The sequence below is a fragment of the Rhinopithecus roxellana genome, chromosome 8 (assembly GCF_007565055.1).
Source record: "Rhinopithecus roxellana isolate Shanxi Qingling chromosome 8, ASM756505v1, whole genome shotgun sequence".
NCBI lineage: Eukaryota > Metazoa > Chordata > Mammalia > Primates > Cercopithecidae > Rhinopithecus > Rhinopithecus roxellana.
The window spans coordinates 11,877,945-11,896,904 of record NC_044556.1 but is presented as its reverse complement, the minus strand read 5'-3'; the positions used below and the strand labels follow the sequence as shown (position 1 = coordinate 11,896,904).

Genomic DNA, 18,960 nt, shown 5'->3' with positions numbered 1-18,960 from the left:
GAGCCGATTGGAGAAACGGGACGCGATTCATTGGCGAGACCAGTGGAGGGCGGGGCTGATTACAAAGGAGGCAGGGCGGAATGGTAGGGGCGGGAACGGGGCGGGGCTTACCGGGGGAGGCGGGATTACTCGAAAGAATGATTCTGATTAGCCCGGATAGGAGGCCGGGCTGATTCTCGAAGGAGGGGTGTGTTGGAAAGTGGGCGAGGCCAAAGAAAGGGTAGGACGCGTTGCTGCAACAGTGAACCCGCTTCTCTGGGTTAGAGTCTTGTCGTTGTACAAATGGGAAAACTGAGGCTCCCGAGGGTGTGGGTCTGCGGAAGACGGGCAGGCGTGCGTCCCTGCCCCGCTTCTGTCAGATCTTCGCGCCCGTCTTGGCTGAGTAGCCGCAAGGCCCCCTGGGAGTCGAAGCCTTCCGCGTTGCTATGGCGCCGGGGGCTGAGAGGACACCTGGATCCACTCGGCGGTTTGGCGGGAGGGAGGGGCTTTGCGCTGGCCCCGCCCCCTGCCCCGCCCCGCCTCTATGCGGACCGCCCCGATTGCGCTGTGGCTACTCCGGGTCTTGGCCTTGGCCCTCGTCCGCCCCCGGGCTGTGGGGTGGGCCTTGGTCCGAGCCCCCATCTATGTCAGCAGCTGGGCCGTCCGGGTGTCCCAGGGTAACCGGGAGGTCGAGCGCCTGGCACGCAAATTCGGCTTCGTCAACCTGGGGCCGGTGGGTGGGACCGGAATGGACGGGAAGTGGGGGCTTGGAAGGGACTAGACCCTGACAAGTGGGAGGGAGCCCACAAGGTCTCCTAAATATCAAGAGCCTCAGCCCACCCCTGCCTCAGCCAAGTTCAGCTTCTGGGACTCCCAGAGAGCAACTGGTGGGAAACGACAAGAAAGGGGGCTGTTACCGGCCCTCGGGGGCTCCAGCAGGGGAGCCGGGTCCTATCCGTGCGGCCGCTTCCCCACATCCCCAGATCTTCCCTGATGGGCAGTACTTTCACCTGCGGCACCGGGGCGTGGTCCAGCAGTCCCTGACCCCGCACTGGGGCCACCGCCTGCACCTGAAGAAAGACCCCAAGGTGAGCCTGCCCTTTCGGGGCCTCAGCCGCCTCCTGGGGCCACTAGCCATCTTCTGTGGTTCTCGTGGTTGTTATGAACAGCTGTGTGCTTTCTGTGGCTCAGACCCACCTGGACCACAAGTCTATACAGCAGGAGGGGAGGGAGGGAGACCCAGATACGGAAATCATGGCGCCTGCCAGGGCCTGGTACACAGTGGGCACCTCTTGCCCTCCCCCTCCCTTCTCTGGGTCCCAGGGGCTCTGGTAAGGAGGGACAGATGGCGTGCCTTTCCCACCGTCTAGGTCATAGGATGGAGGCAAGGGGATTTTACGACACAGGAATGGGTTCCAAAGAGTAGGAGGCTTAAAGTCACCCAGTAGCCCTCAGGACACAGTGTCCGGGTAATCAGAAAGGGGCCTGGGTCTGATCGGGCTGGGCCCTGTCTAGAAAATGCCTGGGATGTCAAGCTGAGGGGTTGAGATGGAGCCTGGGAAGCCCTCGGAGGCCAGGAAGTGCCTTGAACAGGACTGGACAGCTGCCTGCTTATAGAACCGGGAGGGAAAGCAGTGGCCGGTTCCTGATGTGGTTTGCAAGAGAGAAGCCAGGCCCGGTGTGGTGATTCCTGCCTGTAATCCCGGTACTTCAGGAGGCCGAGGCAGGCAGATCATTTGAGCTCAGGAGTTCAAGACCAGCCTGGCCAACATGGCGAAACCCCGTCGCTACTAAAAATACAAAAATTAACCAGGCATGGTGCTGTGTGCCTGTAGTCCCAGCTACTTGGGAGGTTGAGGTAGGAGAATCGCTTGAACCCGGGAGGCAGAGGCTGCAGTGAGCCAAGATTGCACCACTGCACTCCAGCCTGGGCAACAGAGCAAGACTCTGTCTCAAAAAAAAAAAAAAGTTATGCAGGAGAGAGAAGGATCTAGAACAGGGATTGGGGGAAGGAGTGGAGTGGGGACTTGGGGACCTGCAGTCACCCGGGGCAGCGACATCACGTCTGTGGACCCAAGGACAGGTGGTCCAAAAGCCTCGGTCCCCTCTGACTGCAGACAGAGCACCGGGCACATGGGGACGCTGGAGAGCAGCCCCCACAAACACAGGGCCCCAGGGCATGGGGCTGCCTCACTCCCTGAACCACAAGGGGCCCCAGGAGCGAGCAGCGGACAGGTCTGACGCACCCTCCGCTCTGCAGGTGCAGTGGTTCCAGCAGCAGACGCTGCGGCGGCGGGTAAAACGCTCTGTGGTGGTGCCCACAGACCCCTGGTTCTCCAAGCAGTGGTACATGGTGAGCGGGCAGCCAGGGTGGGTGGGGACAGGGCCGCTGGCGTCCTCGACCCCAGGCCCTCACAGGGTCACAACCCCGCCTCCCCCTGCAGAACAGCGAGGCCCAACCAGACCTGAGTGTCCTGCAGGCCTGGGGCCAGGGGCTGTCAGGCCAAGGCATTGTGGTCTCTGTGCTGGACGATGGCATCGAGAAGGACCACCCGGACCTCTGGGCCAACTATGTGAGACCGTGGGTGGCTGGGGGCGAGGGCTGTCCCAGGTGCCGAGACCGGCTCCAGCCAAAGACGCCTCCCAGCCCCCTCATATCCCCACCTGTCCCCAGGACCCCCTGGCCAGCTACGACTTTAATGACTACGACCCAGACCCCCAGCCCCGCTACACCCCCAGCAACGAGAACCGGTGAGCAGGGCTCCTACAGCACACGGGGGAAGCCCTAGTACCTGGCAGGGGGATGGAGGCCGTGATGGGAGCCCTTCTTGGCCCTGGCACCAGGCACGGGACCCGCTGTGCTGGGGAGGTGGCTGCGATGGCCAACAATGGCTTCTGTGGTGTGGGGGTCGCTTTCAACGCCCGAATCGGAGGTACCCAGGGTCCCCCAGCGGCACCATTCGGGGACAGACGGGAAGGGGGTGATGCTGGTGGGGAGCTGGGCCCGCAGACCAGGGGAGGAGGACTCGGGAGCCCCCCCTGTCGCTGCTGGGTGGTGCTAGGGCCCCAGACTCCAGGGCTCGGGGGGTGCTGAGCCAATACAAATGGTCCCACTCCAGGGAGCGGAGAGAGGGCTCGAGTGGGGCTGGGGAGTGGCGTGGAGTGGCGCGGGGTGGGCTGGGGTGTGGGGAAGGGCAGGGCTGGTGGCAGCGGCCCTCCCGCCCTGGCTCTGCAGGCGTGCGGATGCTGGACGGTATCATCACCGATGTCATTGAGGCCCAGTCGCTGAGCCTGCAGCCACAGCACATCCACATTTACAGCGCCAGCTGGGGCCCTGAGGATGATGGCCACACGGTGGATGGCCCCGGCATCCTCACCCGCGAGGCCTTCCGGCGCGGCGTGACCAAGGTGAGTGGGCGCCCAAGGAGGGCCAGGGTGGCAGGCCAGGCCGACGCCCCCTCCCCACCCCTCCTGGTTTCCCAGGGCCGCGGCGGGCTGGGCACGCTCTTCATCTGGGCCTCGGGCAACGGCGGCCTCCACTACGACGACTGCAACTGCGACGGCTACACCAACAGCATCCACACGCTCTCTGTGGGCAGCACCACCCAGCAGGGCCGCGTGCCCTGGTACAGCGAAGCCTGCGCCTCCACCCTCACCACCACCTACAGCAGCGGCGTGGCCACCGACCCCCAGATCGTGAGTGCAGCCGCCCCAACAGGGTCCCTCCCCAGGCCCAGCCCGGCCTCCTCACCTCCCTCCTGTCCTCACCACTGTGACTTAGCACCCTCCCAAAGCTGCTTTGAAAACGCAAATCCAGGCCGGGCGCGGTGGCTCACGCCTGTAATCCCAGCACTTTGGGAGGCCGAGGCAGGCGGATCACGAGGTCAGGAGATGGAGACCATCCTGGCTAACACGGTGAAACCCCGTCTCTACTAAAAATACAAAAAATTAGCCAGGCATGGTGGTGGGCGCCTGTAGTCCCAGCTACTTGGGAGGCTGAGGTAGCAGAATCGCTTGAACCTGGGAGGCAGAGGTTGCAGCCAGCCAAGATTGCGCCACTGCACTCCAGCCTGGGCAACAGAGCGAGTTTCCGTCTCATAAATAAGTAAATAAATAAATAACCCAAATCCAGGCCGAGCACAGTGGCTCGCGCCTGCAATCCCATCACTTTGGCAGGCCAAAGTGGGTGGATCACCTGAGGTCAGGAGTTCAGGACCAGCCTAGCCAACATGGCAAAACCCCATCTCTACTAAAAATACAAAAAAAAAAAAAAAAAAAAAAAAACATTAGCCACGCATGGTGGCAGGTGCCTGTAGTCCCAGCTACTCAGGAGGCTGAGGCAGGAGAACTGCTTGAACCCAGGAGACAGAGGTTGCAGGGAGCCGAGATTGCACCACTGCACTCTATTTTAGGCCACAGAGCGAGACCTTGTCTCAATAAAAAACAAAACAAAAACAAATCCAGACGGGTGCAGTAGCTCACTTTGGGAGGCCAAAGTGGGAGAATCACTTCAGCCCAGGATTTCTTTCTGTTTGTTTGTTTTCGAGACGGAGTCTCACTCTGTTGCCCAGGCTGGAGTGCAGGGGCGTGATCTTGGCTCACTGCAACCTCCACCTCCCGTGTTTAAGCGATTCTCATGCCTCAGCCTCTTGAGTAGCTGGGAGTACAGACATGTGCCACCGTGCCCGGCTGGTTTCTTTTTGTATTATTAGTAGAGAAGGGGTTTCACCATGTTGGCCAGGCTGGTCTCAAACTCCTGACCTCGAGTGATCTGCCCACCTCAGCCTCCCAAAGTGCTGGGATTACAGATGTGAACCACCGTGATGAGCGAGCCCAGGGGTTTGAGACCAGCCTGGCACCATAGTGAGACCCCATCTCTACAAAAAAATTAAAAAGTTAGGCTGGGATTGATGGCACACATCTGTAGTCCTAGCTACTCGGGAGGCTGTGGTGGGAGGATTGTTCGAGCCCAGGAGGTCAAGGCTGCAGTGAGCTATGATCACACCACTGCACTCCACCTGGACAGCAGAACAAGACCTTGTTTTAAGAAAATAAATACATAGATGAAACCCAAATCCAACCCCACCAGTCCAATCACAGCCCTCCTGTGGCCCACCAGGGTTCTTGGATGAAACCAGCTCCTGGGCCCCAGCCACCTCTGTGCCCTGTCTCATCCCCTTGCAAGAAGGTTCCCCCTTATTTCTCCAGGCCCCTCCTGCCTTAAATTCTCCTTGGGGAGGCCCCTGTGCCCGATCACTGCACCTCTTCTGCCCTTGCTGAGTCTTCCTTCAGACCCCCACCCGGGGCCACTGCCTCCAGGAAGTCCCCCAGGCCTTTCCCCATCTCATACACTCGCCTCCCAGTGTTTGAGAGTCCCTGAGGCAGTGATGAGCTCCCCTGCAGGGCTCCTCAGGGCAGAACCAGGAGGGCCTGGGTCATCTCTCAGGCGCCGGTGCCAGATACATAGCAAGTGCTTCCCTGAACACCTCCAAACCCAGGCGAGTTTCCTGCCAGGGCTGCCCTGTGGTCCTACTGCTGCCGCCCCATCGCTGACCTGCACATGTCTCAGGCAGGGCCGGCTTCCGGGCATATGACCCAACAGGTACCTTTTAAGCTCAACCTTTAGTATTTTTCTTTCTTTCTTTCCTTCTTCTTTCTTTTCTTTTCTTTTCTTTTCTTTTTTTTTTTTTTTGAGACGGAGTCTCGCTCTGTCGCCCAGGCTGGAGTGCAGTGGCCGGATATCAGCTCACTGCAAGCTCCGCCTCCCGGGTTCACGCCATTCTCCCGCCTCAGCCTCCCGAGTAGCTGGGACTACAGGTCGCCACCTCGCCCGGCTAGTTTTTTGTAGTTTTTAGTAGAGACGGGGTTTCACCGTGTTAGCCAGGATAGTCTCGATCTCCTGACCTCGTGATCCGCCCGTCTTGGCCTCCCAAAGTGCTGAGATTACAGGCTTGAGCCACCACACCTGGCTTTTTTTTTTTTTTTTTTTGAGCGGTGTCTCACTGTCGCCCAGGCTTCAGTGCAGCGGCCCCATCTCGGCTCACTGCAAGCTCCACCTCCTGGATTCACTGCCTCAGCCTCCTGAGTAGCTGGGTCTACAGGCGCCCGCCACCTCGCCTGGCTAGTTTTTTGTATTTTTTAGTAGAGACGGGATTTCACCGTGTTAGCCAGGATGGTCTCGATCTCCTGACCTCGTGATCCGCCCGCCTCGGCCTCCCAAAGTGCTGGGATTACAGGTGTGAGCCACCGCGCCTGGCTCTTTCTTTTTTCTTTTGAGATGGAGTCTTGCTCTGTCACCCAGACTGGGCGCAACAGAGTGAAGTGGCATGATCTCGGCTCACTGCAATCTCCGCCTGCCAGGCTCAAGCGATTCTTGTGCCTCAGCCTCCTGAGCAGCTGAGACCACAAGCATGCCACTATGTCCTGCTAATTTCTTTTGTATATTTTGTAGAGACGGCGTTTCACCATGTTGGCCAGGCTGGTCTCCAACTCCTGAGCTCAAGCGATCCACCAGCCTCGGCCTCCCACAGTGCCAGGATTAGCAGGCCACGCCACCATGTCTAGTTAACTTTTTTTATTTTCAGGAGAGATGGGGCTTCGCCATGTTGGCCAGGCTCTTAGTACTTTTTGAGCATAGCCCTTGTTAATTCTTTCTGAACTCAGTCCTTGGAGTCCTTGGTACCTTTTTTTTTTTTTTTTTTTTTTAACTTTTTTGAGACAGAGTCTCACTCTGTCACCCAGGTTGGAGTGCAGTGGTGCAATCTCAGCTCACTGTAACCTCCACCCCCCAGGCTCAAGCGATCCCCCTACCTCAGCCTCCTGAGTTGCTGGGATTACAGGTGCCCACCACCACACCCAGCTAATTCTTGTGTTTTTCCTGTGGAGACGGGGTTTCCCCATGTTGCCACAAGCTGGTCTCAAACTCCTGAGCTCAAACAATCTGCCCGCCTCAGCCTCCCAAAGTGTTGGGACTACAGGTGTGAGCCAATGTGTGGCCAGTCCTTAGTACTTTTTGACCTCAGTTCTTGGTACTATTTTTTATTTTTTTGAGATGGAGTCTTGCCGTGTTGCCCAGGCTGGAGTGCAATGGTGTGATCTTGACTCATTGCAACCTCCGCCTCCTAAGTTCAAGCGATTCTCCTGCCTCAGCCTCCCGAGTAGCTGGGATTACAGGCGCCTGCCACTATGCTCGGGTAATTTTTTTTGGTATTTTTAGTAGAGACAAGGTTTCACCATGTTGACCAGGCTGGTCTCGAACTCCTGACCTCCGGTGATCCACCCACCTCGGCCTCCCAAAGTGCTGGGATGACAGGCCTGAGCCACCGCGCCCACCCAGTCCTTGGTACTTTTTGAAGAAGGGCTGTATTCTCACTGTGCACGGTTCCCCGAGTCCCGCCCCCCTCTGCCCTCAGGTCACCACGGACCTGCATCACCAGTGCACGGACCAGCACACGGGCACCTCGGCCTCAGCCCCACTGGCGGCCGGCATGATCGCGCTAGCGCTGGAGGCCAAGTAGGTGATTGCGGGGCCCGTCCCCCGCCCTCGCCCCCAGGGGCAGCCCCCGGCTCACCCGCCCCCGCCCCCCGCAGCCCGTTCCTGACGTGGAGAGACATGCAGCACCTGGTGGTCCGCGCGTCCAAGCCGGCGCACCTGCAGGCCGAGGACTGGAGGACCAATGGCGTAGGGCGCCAAGGTGCGGCGGGGCCGGGCGGGGGCGGAGACCCCGGGCCCACAGGGCGAGTGACAGCCGCTCTTCCGCTCAGTGAGCCATCACTACGGCTACGGGCTGCTGGACGCCGGGCTGCTGGTAGACACCGCCCGCACCTGGCTGCCCACCCAGCCGCAGAGGAAATGTGCCGTCCGGGTCCAGAACCGCCCCACGTGAGACCCCTGCGTGCCCCTCCGCTATCACCGCTGGGGGTGTGGGGGACAGGCCTGAGGCCTCAGTTTACCCATCTGTAAAACGAGGGCTGGACCCCGTGACCTCTGAGCCCCGACCTCGCCTGCTGGCCGCCCCCCCACCCCCCAGCAGGCCGCAGGAGGGTCCTCACCCCTCGACCCCCCCAGCCCCATCCTGCCGCTGATCTACATCAGGAAAAACGTATCGGCCTGCGCCGGCCGCCACAACTCCATCCGCTCGCTGGAGCACGTGCAGGCGCAGCTGACGCTGTCCTACAGCCGGCGCGGAGACCTGGAGATCTCACTCACCAGCCCCATGGGCACGCGCTCCACACTCGTGGCCATACGGTGAGTGGCCCGCAGAGGGGAGGGGCGGCCTCACGCCCTGTGGGTAAACGCTGCCATCTACCCGGAGTGTCCTCACGGCGAGGGGCCAGGCCCACAGAAGTCACACGGCAGCCTAGTGGATGGGACCCCCGAGTCACGCCCCCACCCACACCCAGAGGACGCCCGGCCACCAGCACGTGCGATCAGACACTTCGTGGGGCTCCGCGGGCTTCACAAAGCCATCCCTCTTGACACCCCCACCCCCACCCGCCTTCTGTCGCAGACCCCTGGACGTCAGCACTGAAGGCTACAACAACTGGGTCTTCATGTCCACGCACTTCTGGGATGAGAACCCACAAGGCGTGTGGACCCTGGGCCTGGAGAACAAGGGCTACTATTTCAACACGGGTGAGGGCGGGGCGGGACCGTGGTGGGCGGGGCAGGACCGTGGTGGGCGGGGCTTGGCTCTCCAACCTCCCCCCAGGGGCTCTGGAGTTAGCCTTGGTGACCCCACTGCACAAGGGGTTCCCAGTGGCCTTCTCCAAGAGAACATGCACACAGTAGGCGTGCAGTCACCCGGGAGATGGTGTGCAGTGACAGGCACACAGTAGGTGTGCTGTGACAGATACACAGTAGGTGTGTTGTCACCCGGGAGATGTTGGTGTCCAGTGACAGGTGCACAGTAGGCGTGCAATTCCCTGAGACATGTGGACCAGTCTGGGGCCCTGGGTGGGAGCTGCAGGAGAGGGAGCCCGGGGACTACCAGGACCAGGCCTCCAAGAGCCTCCTCCTCCTCCTGTGCCCACCCGCGACCCCTGCCCAGGGATGTTGTACCGCTATACGCTGCTACTCTATGGGACAGCCGAGGACATGACAGCGCGGCCTACAGGCCCCCAGGTGACCAGCAGCGCGTGTGTGCAGCGGGACACTGAGGGGCTGTGCCAGGGTGAGTGCCGGCGCTGTAGGGCCCACTGCTGGGAGGTGGCAGTGGCCACCGTGGGCAGCGTGCATGTGGCCCCGGGTGAGCGGGTGGCGGGCAACAGGCCATGGGTAGTGAGCTCACGGGTCTTTGCATCCGTGTCCCTGAGCAGTATGTGACGGCCCCGCCTACATCCTGGGACGGCTCTGCCTGGCCTACTGCCCCCCGCGGTTCTTCAACGACACAAGGCTGGTGACTGCCAGGCCTGGGCACACGGCGGCGCTCGCGCTGAGGGTCTGCTCCAGTTGCCACTCCTCCTGCTACACCTGCCGTGGTAGCTCCCTGAAGGACTGCACCTCCTGTCCCCCATCCTTCACACTGGACCAGCAGCAGGGCTCCTGCGTGGGACCCACCACCCCTGACAGCCGCCCCCGGCTTAGAGCTGCTGCCTGCCCCCAGCACGGCTGCCCAGCCTCAGCCATGGTGCTGGGCCTCCTGGCCATGACCCTCGGAGGCCCTGTCCTCTACAGCATGTCCATGGACCTCCCACCATAGACCTGGCTCTACCGTGCCAGGGCCATGCCCACCAAACCCCAGGTCCGGCTGCCAGCTGGAACCCGAGTTGTCAGCTCAGAAAGCGACCTTGTCCCCGCCTGGGTCCCTGACAGGCACTGTTGCCCTGCTGCCTCCCCAGGCTGGCCCAGAGGAGCAAGCACCAGCCCCCAACGCCCGGCCTGCCAGGCGTGGGCCCCATGGAACCCCGCAGCCTAGGGGGAAGAGGGAGAGAGAAGTCTCCTATGCATTTTGGGTTTGGGTGGGAGTGGGCTGGCGGGAGAGGCTGGAGCACCCCAGAAGCCAGGGGAAAGTGGGGGGAGAGAAACTTGACACTGTCGGTCTTGGGCACCGCGTCCAGCCTCAGAGTTTGCGAATAAAGGTTGCTAGAAGATGTTCAGTCTGTCGCCTCCTCTGAAGCAGGGTGGGCCCGAGGCCCCAGGGCTTGGGTGGTTTCTGCTTGGGGTCCCCGGACATCAGCCTATGGAGAATGCAGCCGGCCATGGAGAAGGAGTTCGCCCAGGCCCAGGGACCCCAGGCAGTGGGAGCAGCAGGGAGCGGCCGGGGGTCGGCAGTAATGTCTAACCCCAGAAAATGGCTCACCATGGCCAAGAATCCTCTCCTGCTGTGGTTCCTTTTTGTTGTTGTTGTTTGTTTTGAGACAGGGTCTCCGTACGTTGACCAGGCTAAAGTACAGTGGCGCGATTGTAGCTCACTGCAGCCTTGAACCCTGGCCTCAAGCAATCTTCCCTCCTTGGCCTCCCAAAGTTCTGGGATTATAGGCATTAACCACCACACCTGGCCCTTTCCTTCCTCCCTCCCTCCCTTTGTTCCTTCTTTCCTTCCTTCCCTTTCTTTCCTTCCTTTCTTCTTTCTTTCCTTCCTTTCTTCTTTCTTTCCCTTTCTTTTTCTTTCTTTCCTTTCTTCCTTTTATTTTCTTTTTCTTTCTCTCTCTCCTTCCTTCCATTCTTCCTTCCTTCTCTTTCCTTTCTTTCCTTTTTCTTTTTTTTTTCTTTTCTTTTTTTTTTTTTTGTATTTTTAGTAGAGACGGGGTTTCACCGTGTTAGCCAGGATGGTCTCGATCTCCTGACCTCGTGATCCGCCCTTCTCGGCCTCCCAAAGTGCTGGGATTACAGGCTTGAGCCACCGCGCCCGGCCTCTTTCTTTTTTCTTTCTTTTCTCCCTTTTCTTCCTTTCTTCTCCTTCCTTCTTTCCTTCCTTCCTCCCTTCCTTCCTTTCCTCTTTCTTTCCCTTTCTCTTTCTTTCCTCCTTTTTCTTTTTCTCTTCTCTCTCTCCTTCCTTCCATTCTTTCTTCCTTCTCTTTCCTTCCTTTCCTCTCATTCTTTTCTCTCTCCCTTTTCTTCCTTCCTTTCTTCTTCCTTCCTTCCCTTTTCTTTCCTTTTACTTTTCTTTTTTCTCTTTCCTTCCTTCCTTCCCTTTTCTTCTCCTTCCTTCCTTCTTGTCTCTCTCCCTCCCTCCCTCCCTCCCTTCCTTTTCTCTCAACAATTTCTTTGACATCAAACTAGTTAAGTAAGCCCTGTCTGTGGGAGCCACTGCTATTCTGAGAATATTTTAATTTTAATTTATTTTATTTTTTATTTTCAGATGGAGTTTCGCTCTTGTTGCCCAGGCTGGGGTACAACGGCACTATCTTGGCTCACCGCAACCTCCGCCTCTCGGTTCAAGCGATTCTCCTGCCTCAGCCTCCTAAGTAGCTGGGATTACAGGCATGCACCACCATGCCAGGCTAATTTTGTATTTTTAGTAGAGACAGCGTTTCTCTATGTTGGTCAGGCTGGTCTCAAACTCCTGACCTTAGGTGATCCGCCCACCTTGGCTTCCCAAAGTACTGAGATTACAGGTGTGAGCCACCGCGCCCAGTCTTTTATGTTAATTTATCTTAAATTATATAGATGAAGTCTCACTTTGTTGCCCAGGCTGGTCTCAAATTCCTGAGCTCAATCAATCCCCCTCCCCCTACCTGCCTCAGTGTGACCCCATTTCTATGAAATGTCCAGGATAGGCCAATCCACAGAGATGGGAAAGGGATGCGTGGGTGCCAGGGGCTGGGAAGAGAGGAGATGGGGAGTGATGGCTGATGGAGGCTCAGAAATTAGGGGTGATAGTTGCACAACTCTACACAAAAAACCATCAGGTGCGGTGGCTCATGCCTGTGATCCCAGCACTTTGGGAGGCTGAGAGGGGCAGATCACGAGGTTAAGAGATCAAGACCAGCCTGGCCAACATGGTGAAACCCCGTCTCTACTAAAAACACAAAAATTAGCCAGGCGTGGTGACGCACCCCTGTAGTCCCAGCTACTCGGGAGGCTGAGGCAGGAGAATCGCTGGAACCCGGGAAGTGGAGGTTGCAGTGAGCTGAGATCGGGCCACTGCACTCCAGCCTGGCGACAGAGCAAGACTCTGTCAAAAACAAAAAACAAAACAAAAAAATTCTAAACCATTGAGCCATTGAGCTTACGCTTTATTTTTTCTTATTTGTTTATTTTTTGAGACAGAGTCTTGCTCTGTTGCCCATGCTGGAGTGCAGTGGCTGGATCTTGGCTGCAAGCTCCACCTCCCCGGTTCACGCCATTCTCCCACTTCAGCCACCGAGTAGCTGGGACTACAGGTGACCACCACCACACCCGGCTAATTTTTCTTTTTCTTTTTTGTATGATTAGTAGAGACGAAGTTTCGCCGTGTTAGCCAGGATGGTCTTGATCTCCTGACCTCGTGATCCGCCAGCCTTGGCCTCCCAAGGTGCTGGGATTATAGGCATGAGCCACCGCGCCCGGCCTAATTTTTGTATTTTTAGTAGAGACGGAGTTTCACCATGTTAGCCAGGTTGGTCTCAAACTGGCCTCCAGTGATCTGCCCGCCTCAGCCTCCCAAAGTGCTGGGATTCCAGGCGTGAGCCACCGCTTCCAGGCTGAACTTACAGTTTAAACAGGCGAATTTGGCTGGGCGCGGTGGCTCACGCCTGGAATCCCAGCCAGCACTTTGGCAGGCGGAGGCAGGTGGATTGCCTGAGCTCAGGAGTTCGACACCAGCCTGGGCAACACAGTGAAACCCCATCTCTACTAAAATACAAAAAAATAAAAACATTAGTCAGGCGTGGTGGCGGCGCCTGTAGTCTCAGCTCCTCGGGAGGCTGAGGCAGGAGAATTGCTTGAACTCGGGAGGCGGAGGTTGCAGTGAGCTGAGATCGCGCCACTGCACTCCAGCCTGGACACAGCGAGACTCCACCTTTAAAAAAACAACAAAACAAGGCCGGGCGCGGTGGCTCAAGCCTGTAATCCCAGCACTTTGGGAGGCCGAGAAGGGCGGATCACGAGGTCAGGAGATCGAGACCATCCTGGCTAACACGGTGAAACCCCGTCTCTACCAAAAAATACAAAAAACTAGCCGGGTGAGGGGGCGGGCGCCTGTAGTCCCAGCTACTAGGGAGGCTGAGGCAGGAGAATGGTGTGAACCCGGGAGGCGGAGCTTGCAGTGAGCTGAGATCCGGCCACTGCACTCCAGCCTGGGTGACAGAGCGAGACTCCATTTCAAAAAAAACAAAAAAACCCCGAAATAAACAGGCGAATTTATGGTATGTACATTGCATCTCAGTAAAGCTCTTGAGACAGGAAAAGGGCCGTCTGCTCTTTCTGCCTTCCCAGGCATCAGCGGAGGGGAAAAAGTGACCTCCAGCACCGCCCCCGAGGCGGGAGGACCCGCTTTGGCTGGAAGTGGAGGCGCCGCGGCCGCCCCCGCTGCGTCCTGGCAACCTAGGTGAGATACCTGCAGCCAACATCACCGAGTGCTGGTGCACCACCAGGCCCCTTTAGGTGGCCAGCGACTTTGTGCTCCCGACAGCCACGTGAGTGGCATGTCCCCCGGGTGGCGTGTCCCGCTTTTCGGAAAGACGAGCCTCGGATGCCTTTCTACCCAGCCAGTGGAGCCTGGACTCGAACTCGCCCTCGTCCTAGTGCGTCCAGGCTCGGGTTCGACTGAGAGGCTGAGATCCGATTCTCAAGGGCACGGTCCCTTTAAGAAGGGGCGGAGCCCCGCGATGAGCGGCGGGCCGGCGCGAGTAGAGGCCGGAAGCGCTTGTGACCTGTCGGGGGACGGGGCGGTGCTCCGACCGGAAGCGGAGGTGGCTGCATCGCCGACACTCGGGGTTCGGGTTCCGAGCCCAGGTAGGTGGGGAGAGGCTGGTGACTGGGGTTACCGCGGGGAAACTGAGGCAGAGGTTAAGCCAGACCCTGAAGCCTTGCCCACCATGTTGTTGGGCGGAGGGAGGGTCAGGGCCTGGGGAGAACCCAGAGGGGCGGGACAGGGCGAGCTTCCTACGAGTTCGCTGGGCGGGAGGAGCGGCCCGGGCAAAGGCGGAGAGGTGGACGCCCGGGTCAGCGCTCCCTTCCCCGCCTGCAGAGATGGGCTCCAAGACCAAGAAGCGCGTGCTGCTGCCCACCCGCCCAGCGCCCCCTACGGTGGAGCAGATCCTGGAGGATGTGCGAGGGGCGCCGGCAGAGGACCCAGTGTTCACCACCCTGGCCCCGGAAGGTAGGGGGAGACCTGTCCCGGGGAAAGGCGGACCTGAGACCCCGACAGCAAGCGGGGCGGGAGAGAAGCACACCCCTAACTCCTGACCCCACGCCCTGGGAATCTCAGTAACATGGGCACGGTCCGTATCCTTTCCTAGCCTCCCTCTCCTCCTCTGAAGAGGGTTCTTCAGGCAAGGGAGGAGGCCGGGCGCTGTGGTTCAGGTCTGTAAGCCCAGCACTTTCGGAGGACGAGGCGGGAGGATCGCTTGAGCCCAGGAGTTCGAGACCAGCCTGGCCAACATGGTGAAACCTCGTCTCTGCTAAAAATGCAAAAAAAGAAAAAAATGTTAGCTGGGCATAGTGGCAGGCGCCTGTAATCCCAGCTACTCGGGAGGCTGAGGCAGGAGAATCGCTTGAACCCGGGAGGCGGAGTTTGCAGTGAACAGAGATCGCTCCACTGCACTCCAGCCCAGGCTACAGTGGGAGACTCCATCTCAAAAAAAAAAAAAAAAAAAAAAATTAGTGTAGTGGTGGACACTTGTAGCCTCAGCTTCTTGGAGGCTAAAGTGGCAGGATCCAGCCTGAGCAACACAGCCAGACTGTGTCTCAAAAATAAGTAAGTGACTGGCACGGTGGCTCACGCCTGTAATCCCAGCACTTTGGGAGGCCGAGGCGGCTGGATCACTTGAGGTCAGAGGTTCGACACCAACCTGGCCAACATGGTGGAACCTCCTCTCTACTAACAATACAAAAATTAGCTGGGCGTGGTGGTGTGGGCGTGTAATCCCAGCCACTCAGGAGGCTGAGGCAGGGGAATCACTTGAACCCGGGAGGCAGAGGTTGCAGTGAGCTGAGATTGTGCCACTGTATTCCAGCCTGGGCAGCAGAGCAAGACTCAGTCTCAAAAAAAGAGAAAAGGCCCGGGGCGGTGGCTCAAGCCTGTAATCCCAGCACTTTGGGAGGCCGAGGCGGGCGGATCATGAGGTCAGGAGATCGAGACCATCCTGGCTAACATGGTGAAACCCCGTCTCTACTAAAAAATACAAAAAACTAGCCGGGTGAGGTGGCGGGCGCCTGTAGTCCCAGCTACTCGGGAGGCTGAGGCAGGAGAATGGCGTGAACCCGGGAGGCGGAGCTTGCAGTGAGCTGAGATCCGGCCACTGCACTCCAGCCTGGGCGACAGAGCGAGACTCCGTCTCAAAAAATAAAAAAGAAAAAAGAAAAGAAGAAAAGAGAAACAAAGAAAATGAGTCATGTGGAACGATAGAAACTGTGAATTTCTATGGGAACGTTTAAAAAAAGTAATATTAGAAAATTCTTGGCCGGGCGCGGTGGCTCAAGCCTGTAATCCCAGCACTTTGGGAGGCCGAGAAGGGCGGATCACGAGGTCAGGAGATCGAGACCATCCTGGCTAACACGGTGAAACCCTGTCTCTACTAAAAATACAAAAAACTAGCCGGGCGACCTGGCGGGCGCCTGTAGTCCCAGCTACTCGGGAGGCTGAGGCAGGAGAATGGCGTGAACCCGGGAGGCAGAGCTTGCAGTGAGCTGAGATCTGGCCACTGCACTCCAGCCTGGGCGACAGAGTGAGACTCCATCTCAAAAAAAAAAAATAAATAAATAAATAAATAAATAAATAAAAAAGAAAATTCTTGGGCCAGGTGCTGTGACACATGCCTGTAATCCCAGCACTTTGGGAGGCTGAGGCAAGAGGATGACTTGAGGCCAGGAGTTCAAGACCAGCCTGGGTAACATAGTGAAAACCATCTCTACCAAAAAGACACAGATTAACTGGGTGTGGTGGCGTGCACCTGTGATCTTAGCTACTCAGGAGGCTGAGGCAGGAGGATTGCTTCTGCCCAGGAGTTGGAGGCTCCAGCCTGAGTGACAGCGAGACCCTGTCTCTGAAAAAGAAAAAAGGAAAGAAAAATCGGGTGACTTTTTCCATTTAGGCATATTTTAAGTGCTCAGGAGCCTCTCATGGCTGGTGGCTGGTGTGGACCAGCGTTGGAGGGTGTGCGCATCATCTGGAAGGTTCCGTTGGCCGGTACCGGTCAAGGTGCCTGAGTTGTGTTTATTCCCAGCATGCAGTTGGGTCATCTGAGGGTGCAGGGGCCATGGTTTCAGCATCATGGGCTCAGGTCCATGGCCGTTGAGTGTGGGGAAACTGAGGCACGCTGTGCCAGGGGCGGGGGACTCATAGAAGATAGAGGGGCCTCCTGTTCTGGCCTGCCTTCATCCAGGCACTGCCCGGCCTTTCCTACCCTGTTGCTAAAGCAGGAGGTGACCGGTGATTTGATCAGCCCAGGCTTGTGTGGCACGTGCAGCCTTCATCATTGTGAGACCACACTGCCAAGGGGCAGGCCAGAGCTGAGGAGATCCTGACGCTTCTCTGAGTGACCTTTAAGTAGTCTGTGCGGCCGGGCGCGGTGGCTCAAGCCTGTAATCCCAGCACTTTGGGAGGCCGAGACGGGCGGATCACGAGGTCAGGAGATCGAGACCATCCTGGCTAACACGGTGAAACCCCGTCTCTACTAAAAAATACAAAAAACTAGCCGGGGCGAGATGGTGGGCGCCTGTAGTCCCAGCTACTCGGGAGGCTGAGGCAGGAGAATGGCGTGAACCTGGGAGGCGGAGCTTGCAGTGAACTGAGATCCGGCCACTGCACTCCAGCCGGGGCGACAGAGCGAGACTCTGTCTCAAAAAAAAAAAAAAAAAAAGTCTGTGCTTCGGAGCTCTGCTGCACTGCGCTTGCATACTTTGGGGAGCAAGGAGCCTTACATGGTTTCCGCCATATGCGGGAGTCCCCAGGACGTGAGTGCCCACCTCTCACCTTTGCCCCCCCACCTCACTACGTGTGGGCTCCATGAGGTTGCACGGCCCCTGGAGAGGTCTTCAGTGGCGGGCTTGTTGCGTCTCTGGCTTCCAGTGAGAGCAGGAGTGAGAGCCAGGCCGGCTCAGTGGAGCCCATCTGGGTGGGTGCCACAGCTTTTGCAGGAACGGAAGCCCCACCCCCAGGAGGGCCACTGCTGGCCAGGCTCAGCTCTTTCTGTGACCCGATCCCTCTGGTCACACGCTTTGCTAAGGTGGGTAGCCTAGAGCTGGAAGCCCCTCCTGCCACCCAGCCACTGTGCCTCTCCCAGCTGGTGGGCCAGGAAGCCTCCATTATTTGATATTTATTTATTTCTTTGTTTATTTATTTATTTATTTAATGAGATAGGATCTAATGAGATCCTGTCACCCAGGCTGGAGTGCCATGGCACGATCACAGCTTACTGTGGCCTCGGCCTCCCAGGCTCAAGCAATCCTCCCACCTCTGCCTCCAGAGAAGTAGGGACCACAGGTGCATGCTACCATGCCCAGCTAATTTTTGTATTTGTATTTTTTGGGAGAGATGGAGATCTCACTATGTTGTCCAGGCTGGTCTCTAACTCCTGGGCTCAAGTGTTCCTCCCGCCTCGGTCTCCCAAAGTGTTGGGCTTACAGGTGTGAGCCACCACAACTGGCCGCTTTCGTCATCTTAAAAAGACCCTGGCCGGCAGCTCGCACTGGGACTGCAGGGAACTCTGCCCTTTGGGGGCGGTAATGAGGTGTGCCCAGGAGGATGCCCTCCGGGGTTCCCTGGTCAGCAGGCAGTGATGCTGCTGTGTTCTATCCCAGACCCCCCAGTTCCCTTCAGGATGATGGAGGATGCAGAGGCCCCAGGAGAGCAGCTCTACCAGCAGAGCCGGGCCTACGTGGCTGCCAACCAGCGGCTGCAGCAAGCGGGCGATGCACTGAGGCAGAGGTGTGAGCTCCTGCGGCGAGCTGGTGAGGACCTGGAGCGAGAGGTGGCCCAGATGAAGCAGGCAGCACTACCGACGGCAGAGGCTGCCTCGTCAGGCTGACCTCTCGGGGTCTGCAGGCCTGGGCAGCGCACGAGGTGGCCTGCGCCCGGGCTTTCCCTAGGGGTCCATCGGCCCCAGACGCATTCACGGGGTCCCAGCCTGTGTCGGTGTCTGACGCAGAAGCCCCTCCTGACGCTGGGGCTGCGGTTCATCCGTCGTCCCATTCATGCCAAGTTGGTGGGACCCACCCAGCTGGCTCTGTCCTGCGTGACCTGAGGGCCCACTGGGGTTTGGAAGAGGATAGGGACCTTACTGCTCTACTGCGATTCACCCTCTGCTCACGGTGGCCATGCTCTGTGGTGGGGCTCCTGGGAGCAGACGCCACCTCCTTCTTCCCCGGGGCAGGCACTCGCCTGTCCACTTCTGAGTCCAGGTGTCGGGGATCGAGGTGTTAACTGTGATTCCATCCAGCGGGTGCCCACCCGATGTCAGAGCAGCCCGAAGGCCAGCACGAGCCCCTGACCCCACTTCCTTCCGGGCTCTGGGCTCCTCCCATGAGCCACGTTGATCTTCACAACGACCTTGGGCTGCTGGGGTCACTCAAGCAGCCCTGAGACCCGGCCAGGCTGGGCCCAGCTCCACGGCACGGGTGTCTCCCAGCCACTGCCCTTGCTGGAGGACTGCTGTGAGTCACCGGCCAGGAGCCCAGGGTGTCCTGGCCCTCACAACCACCCTCTGGCCGGAGCAGGTCCTGGGCCTGATTCCCTGCGGGTTCTGGCCCTGAGGGAAGGGGCATTAGAGCGGCGGAGGGTCTTGCCAAGGGCTTTTCATCCTAGAGATCAACTCGAGTGGAAACCTGGGCAAGGCGGCCCAGAGGCTGGGCTCTGAACATAAACCCCTTGGTGTGTGTCTGGCGGTCTGATTGGT

General features: G+C 58.5%; 3 protein-coding genes across 3 annotated transcripts in view; 2 read left to right on the top strand and 1 right to left on the bottom strand.

Annotated features, from left to right (window-relative positions):
• MIER2 (MIER family member 2) overlaps positions 1 to 18,960 on the bottom strand; it is a 993,207-nt gene that overhangs the window by 396,355 nt on the left and 577,892 nt on the right. The gene's annotated exons all lie outside the window — the stretch shown is intronic.
• Positions 465 to 9,896, top strand: PCSK4 (proprotein convertase subtilisin/kexin type 4). The gene is given in 15 exon segments (XM_010374952.2): positions 465 to 712; positions 963 to 1,067; positions 2,240 to 2,332; positions 2,424 to 2,552; positions 2,654 to 2,730; positions 2,824 to 2,912; positions 3,215 to 3,387; positions 3,463 to 3,675; positions 7,392 to 7,492; positions 7,570 to 7,673; positions 7,744 to 7,861; positions 8,048 to 8,227; positions 8,490 to 8,614; positions 9,030 to 9,152; positions 9,298 to 9,896. Coding segments are annotated over 15 exon segments (2,418 nt in total). The 5' UTR covers positions 465 to 523.
• C8H19orf25 (chromosome 8 C19orf25 homolog) lies at positions 13,782 to 18,948 on the top strand. The gene is made up of 3 exons (XM_010374893.2): positions 13,782 to 13,858; positions 14,094 to 14,225; positions 17,867 to 18,948. The coding sequence occupies exons 2-3, from the start codon at positions 14,096 to 14,098 to the stop codon at positions 18,091 to 18,093; spliced, it is 357 nt and encodes a 118-aa protein (XP_010373195.1). The 5' UTR covers positions 13,782 to 13,858; positions 14,094 to 14,095; the 3' UTR covers positions 18,094 to 18,948.

Excerpts from the sequence above, each read along its gene's own strand:
- C8H19orf25 (XM_010374893.2), top strand. The coding sequence starts at position 14,096 with ATGGGCTCCAAGACCAAGAAGCGCGTGCTGCTGCCCACCCGCCCAGCG. Across the intron at positions 14,226-17,866 it reads CACCACCCTGGCCCCGGAAG|ACCCCCCAGTTCCCTTCAGG; the intron begins GTAGGGGGAGAC and ends GTTCTATCCCAG.